The sequence below is a fragment of the Tasmannia lanceolata genome, unplaced genomic scaffold (assembly GCF_043159265.1).
Source record: "Tasmannia lanceolata isolate RefF3 unplaced genomic scaffold, GAP_Taslan_0.1 ptg000013l, whole genome shotgun sequence".
Taxonomy (NCBI): Eukaryota; Viridiplantae; Streptophyta; class Magnoliopsida; order Canellales; family Winteraceae; genus Tasmannia; species Tasmannia lanceolata.
The window spans coordinates 45,306,666-45,326,207 of NW_027518690.1; the positions used below are offsets into that span (position 1 = coordinate 45,306,666).

Here is a 19,542-nt window from a genome sequence, read left to right on the forward strand (position 1 = left end):
TCCTTACTCTATTAAGAAATTTTTTTTTTTTTTGGGGGGGGGGGGGGGGGGGGGGGGGCTGGATATCCTAACTCTATTAAGCACTTCTTTGATCAATTGATCCAATGGGAGTGCAAATATCAATTATTCTCCAACAAACTTCCTGGAAAATAAAATCCCAATGGCAACCAATCAATTATTCTCCAACAAACTTCCTGAAAAATAAAAACCCATTTGGTATGCCATTGGGTTTTTATTTTTCAGGAAGTTTGTTGGAGAATAATTGATATTTGCACTCCCATTGGATCAACCGATAAAAGAAGTGCTTAATAGAGTGAGGAGTGCGTAGTGAGGATATCCAGCCTCCCCTCCATAGAATCACGTAAAAAGGACTAGAATACCCTTGAGTTAACAAAATGGTAAAAATACCTCAAATCGGGTGAAGCAGACTAGAATACCCTCGGATCAACGAAAATGATCAAAATACCACAAAGCGGGTAAGAAAGACCAGAATAACCCAGGATGATCCTAGCCCTCGAATCTATTGGATTTTTTTGGGGCAACAAATGGGCGGTTTGGATGATCCTATGGAGTGTCCGTACAGTACGTTTTGAAAAATAATGTATTCTACGGCCTTTCAACATATAATTTCTCTTTTTTTATTTAGGAAAATGATATCCACACACCCCTCCCCCCAATGGGTGCACAATAATGTTTGTCGTTAGGTTTTAAAGGCAACAGAGAAACGTTCAAGGGGTGAATTTATCTTAAAGCAGTGAACCACTCTGACCGAAACCGTTAAAGACTTAGGGGGGGGGGGGGGGGGGCATCAGCGCCCTTTTTTAATTATTATGTTTTCGAAAAGCTGATTTCTAGTTCCCATTTAAATGCTACCTGAGTGAGGTGGGGTAAGCATCCGTCCCTCTCGTTGGACTCTGAACTCTGTCTCTGTTTACTTGGTCAAAAGTTGGTGATCTCACTAAGATAAGATAGGCGCGACATATAACAGATGATTTCTTATTCAGACATGATGGATGGAAAAACGACCTCATCTTCGTCTGGTTCAGGCTAACCGCCTCACCCCCGGCGTACGTTAGACAGACCCAATTAAAAAAGAAAAACCAAAATCCAAAAAGACCTTACCGACACGTCTGAAACGCGGCAAACGTGACACGTCAACCACTAGCACGCACTTAAAAAAAAATCCGGAGCTGATAAATTCGCACCCCCGTAGGATAATACGCACCCAGTTTAACGTTTTTCACGTTAAACTGGGTGCGAATTATCGTACAGGGGGTGCGAATCGAGACGGGTTTCATAAAAACACTAGCCGAACTCAGAACCCTAAAAGTCATATCCAACCTTTCTAAATTTTAAGAGTTGGATTTGCAGATTCAGAAATTTTCTTATGAATTAGCATTATCGATCGAAGGACTGAAGATTCGCTCCATTCTTATGAGAATTTACAATTCGAATTCCCTAAATCGGTGCTTACAGCGTTTCGATATTTGATGGATGCTAGAATTCGAAAATCAAAGCGATGGACTTTATATTAATGTTATTAGGTTAATTTCCGAAGCCAATCGAGGTGTTGAATTTTTGTTATAGAGATGGATATAACAGAGGTTTCGATTCTACATCACATTGGCATTGTGCTGATTCTGCTTTGGATTTGTTCTTGTTTCGGTTTCTTCCACACTGTTCTTTACTTCATGTCATTCATCTATTTGTACCTGGTATGTTTGATTCAAACCCAAATATTCTATTCTGATTGTTTTACTTCTTATCACTCATGATCAACAAAGTTCGGATAAGTTACTTTCACAAACATCTTGTGAAGATCAAATGTTTAGAGCTATAGTTAGTTTAAACATCTCTGTTGGGAAACTTGCCTTGCTTTTTAGAATATGAATTACCTAGTTTAGATGGGAAACTAAAAGAGGAAAGATTACAGTTTTTTGGGTTTTGGAAAAACCGATTTTATAAGATATCATTAAACAGCTTAAGAGAGTCTTAAGGGAGTGGGAGGTGCAAGAACAAGGAGAGAGAGAGAGAGAGAGAGAGAGAGAGAGAGAGAGAGAGAGAGAGAGAGAGAGAGACGATAACTAGTGTTCCTAAGATCTCAATGGATGGCTGTTGTTAGGTCACGATTATGGTTGTGGTTGGAGCGATTGTTGGGGTGCGGTTGGAGCGATCGTGGGTGTTGTTAGGTCACGATTATAGTGATTGTCAGAGGTAGAAAGTTTGTCTAGAAGAAGACGGATACCGAGTGTGACATATTATAACGCCTGGTTGGAGACACGATAACTAATGTTCATAAGATCTCGATGGATAGCTGGAAATGACGCTCGAATGGCAAGTACTTGCGTAGGATCTCTTTCGCAGTTGGCGCAAAGACTGATTTCCAGGTTGCAAACGATGGTGATGAGGTCACAGTTCTGTAATAAGGTGGTCGGATCGAGCTTTTTAGGGTTGGTTGGATGAGTCAACGGGTTGGAAGCTACTGTTGTGCATTGACCATTTTGATTGAGTCGGGTGGAGTCAGAGCTAGGATGATTTGATGGTGTCTATCTGGTACTTTAGAAGGCCAATGGTGGTTTGCGGAGATTACGGACCAGTGGTGACATCAACAGAAAATCTTCAAGTGGGTAGGAAATAAGCCAAGGTAGAGATTGTTGGGAAAATTGCCTTGTTTCCTAAGATACCTAGTTTAGGTGGGAAACTAAAAGAGGAAAGATACCGACTTTTTAGGTTTTGGAAAAACTGATTCTATAAACTCTCTTTAAATGGTATGAGAGTGGGAGGCGCAAGAACAAGGTTAGAAAAAAAGAGGAAAAGGGAGAGAGACATATGAAGAGAGTTCTCTTGGGTTTTCTCATATTTTTTCTTGTGGTTTTTTTTCCCTTTGGTTATCCTTGTGTACAATCTTAGTTGAGAGGACAAGGAAAGGGTTGCTGTTTATTGGTTTGTGAGTTTGCAGGTTAATCCCATTGTAATTCTTGAAATTTTTTTATTTTTTATTTTTAAATGAATCCTTGAATTTTCATAATGAAGAATGTGTTCTCGCCCGTGGACATAGGCATCTTGGCCTAACCATGCAAAATCTCAGTGTTCATTTTGTGCTTTTTTTATTTCTACTCTTCCGTTTACTTGTGCACGATCAGATCGGATTTGCCTGCGGATTTCCTCAACAATTTGTGTGGTTCTTGTGCCACCGTAGCTTATTGCAGGATAACGATCTTAGGTAAATATTTTGTTTTGAATAAGTGTGCTTTCGAGAAGGCAATCTAAAATATGGAAGCGGAGGAGACAATTCCTCCGAAAGTTGGTTCAAAGAATGTTGATTTAAATTTCTTTAACCTCAGCTCTTTATGTTTTCCCTCCGCTCAAATATTCTACCGGGGATCTCTTATATAAGACAATGAGCAAGCCAGATCATAGTTTCAAAACTCCCCCGTGTCATAATAGACTCCCCCGAGTCGAATCCCTTTTACCTTGTCCGCATTCTTGTCCGAGTACGCATTTTGCCCTATAAAATCAATCAAAACTCCTTGACTCTCCCGTGTTATGATCGCTTCCACCAAGTACTCAGCCACATCAACCGAGTACGACCGTGTTGTGCCGAGTCTACTAGGATTTGCTTTAGCCGCGTTTGACCCGCATCCATATTTTCAAATAATGAGCTAGATTGGTGAAATTTTAAAACTAAGTGCATTCATGGATCACAGTCGAGAGAAATTATAACCACTCAAAGCAGAAGTTGAGTTTCCATGAATTATATAAAGAATTTGGAGTCATTCATGTGCATAAATGAGTGCTTTAGATGTTAATTTCGATATTTGTTTGTTCTTGAGTACCCACTTCAAGAGTTTCCCTTTCTCATTTGTAATGTCCTACTCATCATTCAAAAAAAAAAATGTCCCATATACAAATTGATTTAGTGGAGATTCATTTTCACTGCCTTAGATTCACTGACCTGATACTTGCATTGACTGTAGTGGAAATCTTCTTAATTTTATCTTTAATGTGATTTGAGGTTTTTTGGTTTAAATGTTATTAGATGCTTATGTTATTCATATTTATCATTTTCTTTTGTACATCTCTGATTGACATCCTCCTTGTTCTGTTTAGTGTTATAATAAAATAATCGAAGTGGCATGTTTGTGCATCTACTGAGTTGAATTAACTTGATTTAGATAATTTTCTCTGACTTGGAGATAATGTTGTTTGTGTATCTGAATTTTTGTTTCTCTTTCTGAAGGTCAATGAGCGTTACACTATGAGGTTGCGAAAGAGACTAATTTTTGAGGAAAGAAAACAAGCAAACCAGAGAAGGGTATTTTCTGAATTCAGCTATATGATTGTGTGTTCTGTTTCTAATTATTTTCATTTGGTGTGATACCATATGTGTAGGTAGTATTAATTTTCTGCTTAGATAAAGAACTTGAAAAAATTGCCCCTGATTATTATTATTTGTCAGCTTCTTTTGGGCTCAGAAACAGTACGGTGGTTGAATCATGCCGTGGAGAAGATTTGGCCAGTATGCATGGAACAGATTGCATCACAGAATATTCTCCTGCCAATCATACCTTGGTTTTTGGACAAGTACAAACCATGGACTGCTGTATGGTTTTGCCTTTTGAATGTTTTGTACCCCATGCATCCTATAATATATACTTTCTTGTTGTAATAACTTATTTAATCCCCATACTGTGAGTTTTGGATCTGAAGTATTTATTTTAGAAAACTCCATTATTTGTGACTATTATTATGTTAAATAAACTTCACTACATCTCATGTACTGCCATTTTGTGCCATGATGGTTTTAGCTGTTTTGGTTTTAAGGGCTTAAACATCCAGGTAGCATTCACATTAGGAATAACTACACTGCAGTTGATATTTTTCTCATGTTTCTAACTCTTTATTGTTGTTGGTAACTATATATATATATATATATGAGAAAACATTTCCTACACACTTGTGTAGGTAAGTTACCTACACACTAGCTTAAAATACAGTGGGGGCCCACATTGTTTGGGTGATCCAAACCATTCATTTGAATGGTCATCACAGAGATAGGGTGTCCACAAAAAATCAGATCCATAGGATCATCCCAACCCTACGATTTGTGGAGGTAAAATGGACGTGTATAAACCTTCACAAATCGTAGGGTTGGGATGATCCTATGGATCTGATTTTTTGTGGACACCCTATCTCTGTGATGACCATTCAAATGAATGGTTTGGATCACCCAAACAATGTGGGCCCCCACTGTATTTTAAGCTAGTGTGTAGGTAACTTACCTACACAAGTGTGTAGGAAATGTTTTCTCTCTCTCTCTCTCTCTCTCTCTCTATATATATATATATATATATATATATATATATATATATATATATTGATGGGCTAACTATTCCCATATTAATCCTTTAAATGTTGGCCGTCAACTTATTGCATTATCATCTTTCCTTCAAGAAGTTATTGCAAACTTGATCTACTGAATGGTTTTTTTTCCTTTCTGTTATGTGAATATCAATCCTTTTAACTGTTTGATTTGCACAGCGGAAAGCAGTTGTGCAGCACATTTACTTGGGACGAAACCCACCTATGTTTACAGAAATAAGGGTTGTTGGTCAATCAGCTGATGATGACCACTTGGTATGTCTTTTGTCCTCTATCTTTGCACATATCTCCGCCTTAGCTATCAACTGGAATGACAAATTCCATGTAACTTTTGAACTTGCCATTTATGTACTTTTCACTGTCTGTAATTGAAAATTAACTTATTACAGGTTCTGGAGTTGGGAATGAGTTTCCTTTCTGCCGATATGAGTGCAATACTTGCGGTGAAACTGAGGAAAAGATTAGGATTTGGCATGTGGGCAAAGATGCATGTGACAGGAATGCACATTGAAGGAAAGGTAAAGAGGTTACTTACGTTTGGAAAATAAAGTGGTTACAGGCTCCAGGTTTAACTTCCAATTATTTTGTAATCGATATGCCGTCAAGCCATGCAATGTATAAGTGTAAAAACAATAGAAAATAAGACTGGTACATAATGCAAAATTTGGAAGCATCACATATTTTAAGATACATTTAAAACAAGAATTATATGAAGACAGAGGGTTAGGAATAGTAAAATTCAACACAACCAATTATTCTTTGGGTCATAGGCATGATGTGATTTTCTTCTGTGATTACATTTTCCTACTACCATTCATGTCAAATATATAAACTACGTCTTTAATGCATTAGTATAACGTCGCAACGGACATCCATGTGAATTTTGCTCATCCCATTCACTTCCCGCATGACTGGTAGTCAAGCGTGTGTTGCATATTAGTGCAAGGGAAATACGGAGAGCTAAATTCATGGTTGAGATGACCTTAAACATTCCATTTATCCTTAAATTTACACCATTGCTTGCCTTTGTTGTTTTTTTCCTTGTACATTGCCATGCCGATAGAATTACTATTGCTGGGAAATTGGAAGTCACAAACATGACTTATGGATTTATATATGCTGCTTTGTGTCATTATTTCTTGGTTGTAACCATATAGAGTTAAAGTTATATATGCTAGAGTTGCTTTTATTGTTAATAACTGTTGGAGATTTCTTTTCTACTGGGAAAATGTTCATGTCTATGATTTTAGATAGTTAAATGATGCATATAATTAATCATTATTGCACTTTAGCATGGAAAGGTTGACAGCATCAATTTGATTATGGATATAATCACCTTTTTCCGCTTAGAGAAAACCTATGAGTCAGATGTAGGTTCAGGAGCCAATTTGTGACTTTATGAGCAGAAACATCTTTCTTTTATTTTAGTAACATTGACTTATTATCAGTTCAAATAAAAAGTAACATTGTCAGACTTATCCAGAGTTTCTATGTAGGTATCTTGCAACAGAGATTTACCAATTGGGTTGTATATTTTTCTCCTGTAGGTCTTGGTGGGGGTAAAATTTCTTCGTCAGTGGCCATTCCTTGGGCGTTTGCGGGTATGCTTTGTTGAGCCACCATACTTTCAGATGACAGTGAAACCGATATTCAACCATGGATTTGATGTCGCAGAAATTCCAGGGATTGCAGGATGGCTAGTAAGCTAATGTGAAAGCTCAAGATATTAAATGTGGTTCAACTTGATATATTTTCTGAATCTCAGTCCACCTTTTCTAAATGCTTAATTTCCCTTGTTTTGGTAGGATAAGATTCTGGATGTTGCATTTGGGCAGACACTTGTCGAGGTTAGTTCTGCTATAGCTGTTGGTTCTCTACTAAGTCACTTTGTGTTATAGACCTTGCAGCTCTTAAAACTGGAAACCACTTTCAAGACATTTTTGTATTAACATGCGTATCGTAAAAAAGAAGCATACACCATGTTCTGGTTTTCAGCTTCTTCTTGTGCACAAAATTAACTCTGGTAGCCACAGCATAGCAGTAATACATGGAAGTTGGAATCCTAAAACCAAATGCTCATAAGTTTTAGTTTTCAGAAACAGAAACGTTGGCTTGCTAATTCGTTCCTGATCAAAGCATTCCCTTGCAGCCTAATATGCTGGTTGTGGATGTAGAAAAACTTGCTTCTTCGCCAACAGGTAACCCCTTTATGAATTTCTATCAGGTTACAGCTTTACTACTTAAAGTTGTGGTTCATTCATTGGAGTTATGTAGTCAAAGTACAACAATATTAGTAATTTCAGCTTATAAAACTTGCATGATTTGGATAAATACAACTCATAAATTGTGTCGCTTCTCTCTTTTTTTTCCGGGTCCTTATTATTCATTTTTCATTCAATCAAGGGATGCACATTTTCGAGCTTGTTTGTTAAATATTGCAGACAATTTTTCATAGAATTGTTTCTTTTACTTTCACTTTCAAATTTGTTTTCAAAATCATTTCAGAAAGTGTTTATCAATAGATAACTGAACACAATTAAGGTTTCAGGAACTAGTCGGTAACCACTAGAACTGTTGTGATTCCAAAGTTGGAGCAGATGAAATTAGACCAAAACACCCATCAGCTTGTCTGCTTGTTATTGCCGGTGGAAGTCTGTGAGAGGCAGTTATTGTTTTTATCTCCCTTATCCCCAAGAAGGAGCGAACTTTGGAAGCCAAGGAACTTTGGCCCATAAGCTTACTTAAAAGTTCAAATAAGATGATCACAAAGATGTTAGAATGATTGGAAATGGTAATGGGAGAAGTGGTGTCTCCAAATCAAGGCACCTTTGTGGCAGGTCTGCAAATCATTGACATGGTTCTCGCTGCTAATGAATTCTTAGAGTCAAGGAAGAAATAGGGGAGGCTGGAAGCGATTTGTTATGTGGATATAAAAAATGCGTAAGAGTTCGTCGATTGGAATTTCATGGACTAATCTTTTGGGTAGAATAGGCATTGGAAACTGGTGGAGGTGTTGGATGGTGGGTTGTATGTCTTCCTCCTACTTCTCTATATTGATAAATAGTAAAGCCGTTGGCTTCTTTAAGAGCTTTAGGGTTTAAGAGTCTTAAGACAAGGTAACCTGGAGGTCAGAGTTTCAATCCCAGCTTACCTACAAAAAAAAAAGTCTTAAGACAAGGCGATCCTCTCTCTGATAGAACACCATTCTATCATAAAAGAAAATAGGGAAGAAGATGATAGGAAAAGAGGGAAAATGATAGGAAAAGAGGGAAAGAGTGAGTTAATTCGAGGAAACTCAGGCCTCCAATGAGTTAATTCGAGGAAACTCAGCCTCCAAGATGCTAACTGCACTAAATTTGATTATTCATTGCTCAAAAGCCATACGGCATCTACATTATATAGAATTTAGGGAAAGAAAATATGGAAATAGAAATCAACATAATAGCAAAAAGGAAATAAGGAAACCTAATATAAGATAGCAATAACATAAATAAGGAAAGCATCTAAATAAGAAAATCTATTCCTAACATTCCCTCGCCTTTAATTTCAACCTTGTCCACAAGGTTGGAGATTGATCTTGTGAACTTTCCATATTTCTTCTCTTTTCTCCTTTTCTTTCTAAATAAGAAAATCTATTACTTCTTGCCTTTTTTTTGTCTTGTAATTAGTCACCATCATCAAGGGTTGAGGCCACTCCAATTGCAAACCGATCCCATCATGTCGTTCATCAAAGCTTCTTTGATGTATTTTTTTAGATTGATTCACGGATGGTTTCAGGTGAGAATCTTTTCTATGGCATTAAAAAGGTTGAGAGGCATGACAAATTTTTCGGGGTCGACGTTGTTGGATTCGAGAACGCTGATAATCATTAACCCCTTTCTTTTTTGGCTTTTTTGCTTTTTCTTCTATCCGATTTTTTTCTCTCATTTTTCTGTTTCGTCTTTTCTTTTTTATTGTGTAAGCCTTCTCGACGGTGCTCTCGTTGAAGTGTTCACTTAGAGGCTCTCCTAACTTCACACCAGGTGACGGTTCCATCACCTGAGGAGGATTGGGATTTTGAGACAGAAATTCTTTAAACATTTTCATTATTTTATCTTCGAAAGCTTGGAATCTCGAATCAAACTTTGCAACCAACTTCGCTTCCAACTTTGCTTTCAAGGCATGCTCTTCTAAGGACAAACCATTATTGTTTCCTGTAGCCATACAATACACCTTCAAATCTTTGATACCAATCTCGTTCTTTTAACGGCTCCACGAGTAAACCTGGTTATGATACCAACTTGATAGAACACCGTTCTATCAGAAAAGAAAATAGGGAAGAAGATGATAGGGAAAGAGGGAAAGAGTGAGTTAATTCGAGGAAACTCAGGCCTCCAATGAGTTAATTCGAGGAAACTCGGCCTCCAAGATGCAAACTGCACTAAATTTGATTATTCCTTGCTCAAAATTCATACGACATCTACATTATATAGAATTTAGGGAAAGGAAAATATGGAAATAGAAATCAACAGAATAGCAAAAAGGAAATAAGGAAACCTAATATAAGATAGCAATAATATAAATAAGGAAAGCATCTAAATAAGAAAATATATTCCTAACACTCTCCCCATTCATATTCACTTTTGGCCTGGGAGGCTCTTACTAGGCTTATTACTAGAGCCAAGGTGATGGATCTAACCAAGGGGTTCTTAATGGAGAGGAGTGGGATACCATCACCTACCTTCAATTTACAGACACTAAAATTTTGTGACGGTTGGTTGCCGGAGGTTTCCAGGCTCAAAATAAATTGTCAAATTTTTTTTTGGCAGGGATTAATTTGGAGGAGAGAAGAGTGAGTGACTTGGTGGAGGCCTTCGATTATATGGTTGGCAAACTTCCATTCCCCTAGTTGGGGCTTCCTCTTGGTTTTGGCATATCATAAAAGTCTTTATGGATCTGATTATGAACAGAACGGGGAAGAAGGTAGCGCATTGGAAGAAATCTCATCTATCTTTTGGAGGTAGGATAATTCTCCAAAAAGAGACTCTTTTCAACCCCCCAACATATTTCATGCCCCTTTTCAAGGTGGCGGTGGCGGTGGCGGTGGCAGTGGAAAAAAGAATTGAGAAAATTCAACGTGACTTTCCTTGGGAAGGAAAAGCGAAAGGTAAAAGACTGAAGTTTCTAGTAAAATGGGAGAATGTATGTAAACCTAAAGGGGAAATGGGTCTTGCTATTGGAAATATCCAAACTAGAAATCGTGCTCGTTTAAGAAAATGACTTTGGAGACTTGGAGAGGAAAGGAATGCCCTTTGGAGATTCATACTCACGGGGAAATATGTGAAGGGGTGGGGTGGGGTTTAAGAAAGTGGCTCTAGAGAGTTGGAGAGGAAAGGAAAGGAATGCCCTTTGGAGATCCTTACTCACGGGAAATGTTGGAAGGGGTCGGGTGGGAGGGACATAGCTAGTGGTAAAGGCTCATGGACATGGTGATTGGTTTGTAGTGTCAGAAAACAAAAAAATGCAATTTTGGCCCGGCGGGTATTGGCAAGGTCATATTACTCGAGTGTTTGTATTAAATTATATGCGTGTGTGACTGCACTTATCTTCATTCGTTAGTGTGAGTGTAATTAGTAGTAATCATAGATTACTATGGATGTGCATTACTGATTCTGTGCATGTGTGAGAGTTCAATTGTTTATGCACGCATTACTATATCCATGAATTGGTATGTGTGCATTAAGCCTAACTGAGAACTGAAGGATTCCCACTAAGATTCTGTCATATTGTGATGGCCCAAGGCAAACTGACTGCTCATCCATTTCCCTTTGTTTTGATGGATGAATCCATTTGCATGCTTTGAGTCCAGCTGTATATGTAGTTAGTTGCACGATTTGAAGTTTATAAGAAGTCAGATCACATCTATAACAGGCTAGGGTTTGGAGTAAGGGAACTTGGGAATGTGTGGGTTATACATACTTACATAGAGCCAGACTATATTCAACTATTTTTTTTTTTGAAAGATAACAAGACTTTTATACCCAAAAGAGAGAGAGAGAAATACAGAGAGGGGACAAGTCGTCCCCAGACGAAGAATACAATAAGCACGTCTTACATTTTCCCCGGAATACAAAGACAAAACAAATCACAGTGATCCACTCCCCACCATTGTGTATAATAACATGAGTAATCGGGATGTCGACGCCTTCCTTTCAAGCTGATCCGCCATAAGGTTCGCCGATCTCCTTAATCCGAGGGTGAATAATTCGGATTAAATCACAAATGGCATTGGTGATATGGTGAAACCTCCATGGTCCACAGCAGCGTCTACCCTCCACTAGCCCAAGCAATGGTGTTTGCCGAGTCGCCCTCAATAATTAGAGGACCAAGATTGTTACGTTCATACCACTGCAACCCAAAGAGAAGCGGCGTCGCTTCCTCTTCATTTGCATCACATTCCCCCGCTGATCCGGAGTACGTCACGAGAATATGACCTTTGCCATTCCTGACGACACCGCCAATACCTGCCCGCCTAGGGTTTCCAATAGAACTTCCATGGAAGTTGAGCTTGAACCAGCCATCTGGTGGAGGTATTCAGTTGGGCGAGATCCATAGCGAGACTTTTTCTCCGAAATAACATTGTTCCAATGACGAAGCATTTCGCCCACCGAGTAAGGGAGTCCCTTTTTTGAACGATTCCACGCAATGATTGACAATTTAACATCCAACAGAACATGCTTCCATGTTCTACATTTATTTTGGAATATCCGGCCATTTCTCTCCAGCCATATATGCCAGATTATCGCATATGGAATGGCCATCCATAGGGATTCCCCAAGATATCCATTGAAGGCACCTCTTCAATGAAGTATAATTCTTGATATGCGATCCTGTATAACCCACTGTACACCAAAGGATTTAAACAAAGCCATCCAGATCCTGAAGGTGAAGGGGCATACCGCGAGTAGGTGATCCAGGGATTCCTCCGCATTCCTACATAGGATGCACCAATTTGCTAGATGCAAACCTCTTCTTATGAGACGTTCTCCCGTATTGATGTATCAAAGGACGACGGTCCATGCGAACCCTGTAACCCTAGGGGGAGCAATGTTACGCCATACGTTTACCCGCTGAGAGAGAGAGAGAGAGAGAGAGAGAGAGAGAGAGAGAGAGAGAGAGAGAGAGAGAGAGAGAGAGAGAGAGAACCGTATCCGCCACTTAGCTGACGGAAGGAGGAAAATTTTGGGCTTCCATTGTGAATGGAGCGCATACTGTCCAAGGCGGTCCTATTAGTGGAAGGATTTCAGAGTTGATCCTTGGTGGAAGAACAATAACCCATTCCTCTTTCACGAATCTTATTTACTATCTATCTATCTATCTTTGAAAGCTTCCCCGGAATGGAGAAACTCAAGCCATGGAACACCATATCGATAGATTGGATATCAAAATCCTTGAGTGCATGCTACCACTCGAAGCTTTCCAACTGGTTTATCAATGGTGTGGAGACAACCGGCATAGCACCAAAGGAGCCTGCAATGGAGCCTGCCGGGAAATGAGAAATCATTCAATTTATCTGAGGCAAAAAAGAATTTGATAGGATCTGAAACGAATATAAAAAAAGGCTTCGGTTGATAAGTTTTATAGGCTGGGGTTGCCCAAGGCGGGGCCTGGCGGGAGAAAGAGACTTCAGGGATCGAATTGGATAGAGAACCTATACCTTAAGATGTGTCAATTTCATAACGCAAGAAAGACTCAAATCCCGCCCAACAATTGCATGCACTGGGGTCATTTAGTCGGCCATCTTGTCTTTTCATGTTAATTTAGAATATCATAACACTAGTTATATAATTTTTTTTTTTTTGGGTAGCCAATTTTATTAGAAACAGGGAGACCGAGATGGTCAGAACCTGGTTACATAAATTTATAATGGGATAAAAAGAACTTAGATGCAGACATGCAGTTGTAGGCCTATGGACTTTTGATGGGGAACCATCCAAGTTGCCATGGAGAATCAAGGAATGATTCACATCAACCTTAATCAGATTCACTTGGTTTCTTGGATGAATGTTCTGAAAGAGAAAGAGGGCCAAAAAGAGAAAGAGGGCCAGGTTTTATTTATTCAATCTTGCGAGAAGATTTCCATTGAAATTAACAGAGCTGAGCATGCTTGGGAGGATGTTTTTGTTAATATCATTTTTTGGAGTTCTTGAATGTTGGGATTCTTCATTCTCTCATGTTCATATTCAGACCAGAAGAGGCGAAGGTTGTCTTTTGGATGCTATTTTGTGTGGTGAGGTGGTTTTTGCTATTCATTTCCTGCATCTCTATCGAACTATGGAGAGCCCTTGGCTGAAGTGATAAAATATCTCAACAGATCAAGTACTGGAATCTGCATCGGCCCTTGGATGTTGAGGAATTTTAGAGGGAGAGCCTTGTATCGGACTCTTGATCATATTTTGCACTCCTTGAAGGATGGAAGTTAAAGCATCTGAAAGTAATCAGCCCTCCAGGGTTTTTTTTGTCAGGATTTCCTAATACACTCATTGTGAGAGAGTGTTTAGTATAGGTTTTAATTCGATGTGGAACAGTAGCAGCTCCAAAGTCAGTTCAATTGGCTGTCCTCTTGGACTCAGGATGCTTGCTGACGATTGATAGGTTAAAATGGATTTTTTATGTACCGTTCTCATATGTTGACCCTTTTTAATTTCATGCAATGCAGTGCTACGATTCTTTGTATCGTTTGGTATGGTTGGAGATGGTTGCAAAATGAGGACTGTCTAAAGGTCAATTTCTTACAGCAGGACTCTGGATTTAGTTATTGTGGTAGATGACACTTAGAGAGCTATGCTCATTGCATGGCACTGTCCATCTTGGCCTGTAAGCCTCCTTTCTATTGCTAGGATTCTTGGAGCGGTACTGCTTTACTGCTTTACGCTCAAACTTAATGGCAGGAGCGGCCAGCAATCTGAGGTCACTTCAGGATATGTTTCCCATGACCAGGAGAAGACAATGTTTTCTGTTTCTAATGCCCAACTATACTCACAGAAGGAGTAACCAGAAAGCTGAGGTTGTTGGAAATGTTTTCCATTATAAAGAAAAGATAAGTGTTCCATGCTTAGCACTTGCCATTGTAAGGGCATTGACAAATTGAATTAGACCTCACAGAGGTGGAGCATTGAAGAAAACAATGATCCTGGCCTATGTAGCCCCCTTCCTATTGTTGGGGGCATTGAAGAATAGATTTACAGACCACAGAGGTGGAGGCATTGAGGAAGTGGCTTACCGGCTTAGACTGCTAGGCCATATTCTTTAACCTCTCTCGGCTGCGCTTCTGTGGTTTTTTCATTGCAGAGAACGAAAACAAATCAAGGATGGTGTTCTTCACCACCAACCCGTTCGGGCCTGTTTCTTTTATTGTGATTTTCGGACAGAAATTTCTACTGATTTGCAACGAATTCTGGGAGCAAAGCCTAGTTGCTCTACCAGATTCTCTTCCAACCTGTTTTGCCCCTAGAAAAAGGGGAATGAGAAGCATTGAAGAACACACACTTATTCTCCAACATGATTCACTGGACCAACAAGAGGCACCTTCTTCTTGGATTATATTTGTCTTTAATATTTATATTTGTCAATAATTCTCTGTTGCAATTCTTTTTTTTTATTTGATTCTCTGTTGCAATTCGCCGACCCCAACTAGTTTGGGATAGAGGCTTAGTTGAGTTGAGTTGTATTCTTTGTTGCAATTCATTGGGCCAATGTGGAGTAGCTTCATCCCTGGGAGACTCCGTTTTCATTTGAAATATCTTTAATATTTCTCTCTGCCAATTGATCCTTGGCTGCAATAATTAAAAGGAAATTGCTTTTACTTTCTGTAATTTATTCATGGTTGATGAATAAAAGAACTGTTTTTCTACTTTTAATAAGGAATTCTTTATAAACAGGATCGTGTTGAGAATTATAAAATCCAATAATAATGTGTGACTATTGTCTTGGGGATGGTTATATCCTACTACCACTTTCCAAGTTTCAGATGCAGTCTTTAAGGATTAGAGAGTGGTGACATTCCTATGTCATCACAATCGACACCTGAAACAAACAGGAACAATAGACTATCTTCAAGCATTTACTTGATGAGAGTTTATTGGAGCCCAGAGAGAATCTCCACCTAAATCACCTAGGGGAGGCAATCCAATTCACTGGACAAATTTTAATTGACACTCCCTTTCGAAATTTAAAGGATATTCTGGAAATATCTATAGGTTTCCAGATGTTTCCACCGATCATCTACCAGTAAGCTAGTAAATATCCTGTTTAATGCTTTAAGTGTGACAAGGTCTCCTACCCTGCTTTAAGCTAGTAAATATCCTATGATATCTCTAGTAGATTTTTAGTTATCACATATGGTTGGCTTTGGGGTTTTCACCAATGTTTGCCTCCTTTTCCCCCTTGGTTGCATGACTGAAAAAGATAAAATTCATGCTCGTAAAAAAAAAGATTGACAATTAACTTTGTCTTGGATATATGATTTCTGTTTTTTTGGTTAGTGTCTAATGATCTATGAAACATGTGATGCTTTAAAATTCATGCTCATAAAAAAAAGATGGACAATTAACTTTGTCTTGGATATATGATTTCTGTTTTTTTGGTTAGTATCTAATGATCTACGAAACATGTGATGCTTTAAAATTTTCAGAATCTTGGTTCTCCATGGATGAGAAACGTCCTATTGCTTTTGCCAAGGTGGAAATTGTGGAAGGGGCAGACATGAAACCATCTGATTTGAATGGTTCGTAATTCACTATTCAGATTATTCCATATTTTTGCTTCTTTTCCAGGAAACTACTTGCATGTTTAATTCTTGTGAGTTTGACCGAGGCTATATTCCAGGGCTGGCTGATCCATATGTGAAAGGTCAACTTGGTCCATACAGGTTCCGGACAAAGACTCAAAAGAAAACTTTGGCTCCCAAGTGGCTGGAGGAATTCAAGATCCCTATCTGTACATGGGAATCATCTAACGTGCTACTTCTTGAAGTTTGTGATAAAGACCACATAATTGATGATGCTCTTGGGTCTGCTCCTCACTCTGATTTAAAAATCTATGCTTCTTTTCTTATTATTATAATAGAAACACATTAATGAGAATAAAAGTTTCCTATAGATCATAGTTTCAAAACTCCTCTGCCTCATCGTGGGCTCCCGCGAGTCAACTCCCATTTTTCTTGGCCGTGTTATTGTCCGAGTCCGCGTTTTGTGCTACGAAGTCAATCAAATCTTCTTTGACTCTCCCGAGTTATAACCGCATCAACCGAGTACTCGAACGCGTCATGCCGAGTCGACTAGGATTTGTTTTGGCCATGTTTTGACTTGCATTCATGTTTTGAAACACTACAATAGATTACCAAACATATATGCCAAACTATGATGATGTCTCCTTTCATATAATCTAGAGCACCCTACCTTATATATCACTTTCTGATGAACAGTTTTTAAGTGTTTAACATTTGAAGGTCAAAGGTTTAAGCCTTCACATTAGATATTGGTTTGTTATGCTTCAATTCTAGTTTTGCGGGTTCAGGTATTATTTTTGTTTTTAGTTACCAGAGCCGTTTTCATTCTGCCATGTAAAAACACACATTTTTCTATTTTTCTTATCATGTAGCGGTTAACGTTATAAATGTGGATATGCACACTCTAATCATATCATTATCCTATTAATCACAGAAAATGTTCCATCAACATCAGCGAACTCAGGGGTGGGCAGAGACATGACAAGTGGTTGCCTCTGCAAAAAATTAAAATGGGAAGGCTGCATGTAGCAATAACTGTGCTTGAAGTAGATCCAAAGGTGCATGAATTTCAGTCCTTTTTAACATGAAAAAAAAAAATTGTTTTAGAGTGTTTGAGCTGAGCTTCAATAGTATTTAAACAGGAGGAAGAACATCTCAATGACGAGGAACAATCAAACACGAAAGAAAATTCAAACTCAGTGCCAAGTGAAGCCGCTCAAGAAGACTCAAATAACTCATCTCCGGAACAGGCTCCTAAAGCGGCAGATGAATTTGAACCCATCAGCATTGAAGGTCAAGAAAGGACTGGAATATGGGTCCACCACCCAGGATGTGATGTTTCCCAAACTTGGGAGCCCAGAAAAGGGAGGACAAGGCGTCCTGAGACCCAACTCAAAAAAGAGGAATATGATTCCATAGATGCCTCTGGATCAGTAGCATCTGGGCCACACGACAGTGACAGCAGTAGCAGCGGTGATGAAAATCCTGAAAGAAAAACAGGATCTAAAAGTGCAACAATCCGGAGGGGTCTACGGAAGATTAGTTCAGTATTTCAAAGGAATACCAGTAATGGGAATGACAATGGCAAAGATGTATCTCTTCCCACACCACGTGCGAATATCCGAGCAGTTGGTGAAAGTGCCAAAAAGGTAATACAGGTGAAGATTGTATTGGATGACAACAACTCTAGAGATATTAGAGACACAAAAGCAAGCAATGAGAGCCTCAGCCCTGAGATGGATGAGATAGATACCCCAAGCAAAGGCCACATGAAGGGGATGGCAAAAAGCTTTCTAAAACAGGCTGGAAAGTCAGCCCACGACCTGAAGCACAAAATGTCCAGGAAGGGTTCAAGCAAATTAAAAGGGGACATTGGATCGGCCGTGACTGGAAGAGAGAAATCTCAGGGATCGGAGGACTCATATGACGATGAATCTATGCCGTCTTCAATGGGTTACTCTCCAGGAGTTGAAGGAAGCATATTAGTTTCTGCATCCATTCCTGACGGTGGCTTGGAATCTCCCAATTTTAAGGAGAAAAGTGTTCAAGTGGGTCCTTTGGATTCTGAAACAGGAAACATGGAGTCTCTAGATAGGAAGGTATCCTTCCGTGGCGCAGACAGGGCAGATGATAATGTAGGAATCAATGGGGAATCCCTAGATAAGAGGGCGTCTTTTCGAGGTTCCGACCAGACAGATGATGATGTAGGAACCCACGGGGAATCTCTAAACAAGAAGGTGTCTTTTCGAGGTTCTGACAAGACAGATGATGATATCTCAGACATTCATGACCAAGGAGATGTTGAAGGGTCATCTACTTCCAAGGCTGGTGAGGGGATTTTGAAGTGATGCAATTTGCTTAGCATATCAAATGTGTGCTCATGGTTCCAATTTGAACATATCAACTATGCAACTTCAGTTTCTTCTTGATTGGTTTACCTTCTTATTTGTACCTAGTCGTCTGAGGTGGTCAGAATCTCATGGAGAATCTTATTTGTACCTTATACGCTTTGCAACATTGAACACAACATGCAAGCATGCAAACATGGAGTATCATGTACTTAATCAAGTCTTTTGTTGTAGAACTGCTATTGATCTTTCAAAAGAAATAAGGGACATCTGTTGCAGGAGTTTCTTGCTTCCAGGCGTAGGGACCATTGGGGCGGTTGCTCCTAATAATACTTTTTCACTATTGAAATTACTACGATCCTAAGTGGGGCGTGCCTAGGTATGGGGATAGGTGTGACCTAGTCGGACAGATTTAAAGGCCTAGTCTAATGTGTTCTATTGGCTTTTTGGTGGATTAGTTAGGTGTCTAACATTTGGTATTGGAGGCAAGTTCTACGTTATGTATTCAAGTTATGTATTCGAGTAACAGAAGGGGCGACTTGTGAGCTGCTGTGGAAGGGGCGACCTACGGAAAGAGTTACTAGGGAGAAAAAAAGGTCAGAGAAAGCCAATATAGAGTGAACTGTGGAGGATGGCGAATGGGGAAGCATGGTGGAATGTTATAATCCTAAGTGGGTGGGTGACTATACATGCATGAACCTAGGTAGGACCCAGGCTGATATATGACAGGTTTAAAGGGCCTAGCCTAACGTATTCCATTTGGTTATGAACCTAATATAAACAAGAGTACAAAACGTGAAGTTGGGATCATCTTCAGAATATCAAGTGACACTTTTCAAGCAAAATTTTGAGCATTAAGATGCCAGTTCATTCCATAAGCTCCTCAAACATACCTTCCAGCTGTTATGGTAAGGTGCAGAAGTTGCCCCATAAAACAATAAAGGGCCTAGAAACATCCCCTTTAGTAAGGGAGTCCACAGTTGCCTTGGCAGTGTGATCGGCGTGGAAAAAAATACAGGGGTTGATGCCATCCATTTATTCTCT

General features: G+C 39.2%; 1 protein-coding gene across 1 annotated transcript; it reads left to right on the forward strand.

The window, feature by feature from the left end:
• The first annotated feature begins 1,338 nt into the window (after window positions 1-1,338).
• On the forward strand, window positions 1,339-18,779 carry LOC143890269 (C2 domain-containing protein At1g53590-like). The gene is made up of 12 exons (XM_077394883.1): window positions 1,339-1,715; window positions 4,241-4,315; window positions 4,460-4,603; window positions 5,542-5,637; window positions 5,772-5,900; window positions 6,930-7,082; window positions 7,188-7,229; window positions 7,532-7,580; window positions 16,055-16,147; window positions 16,249-16,432; window positions 17,085-17,208; window positions 17,293-18,779. Exons 1-12 carry the CDS (start codon window positions 1,590-1,592, stop codon window positions 18,496-18,498), a joined length of 2,421 nt encoding a protein of 806 aa, XP_077250998.1. The 5' UTR covers window positions 1,339-1,589; the 3' UTR covers window positions 18,499-18,779.
• The last annotated feature ends 763 nt before the right edge of the window (window positions 18,780-19,542 follow it).

Excerpts from the sequence above, each read along its gene's own strand:
- LOC143890269 (XM_077394883.1), top strand. The coding sequence starts at position 1,590 with ATGGATATAACAGAGGTTTCGATTCTACATCACATTGGCATTGTGCTG. Across the intron at positions 4,604-5,541 it reads AGTACAAACCATGGACTGCT|CGGAAAGCAGTTGTGCAGCA; the intron begins GTATGGTTTTGC and ends TGATTTGCACAG. Across the intron at positions 7,581-16,054 it reads ACTTGCTTCTTCGCCAACAG|AATCTTGGTTCTCCATGGAT; the intron begins GTAACCCCTTTA and ends TAAAATTTTCAG.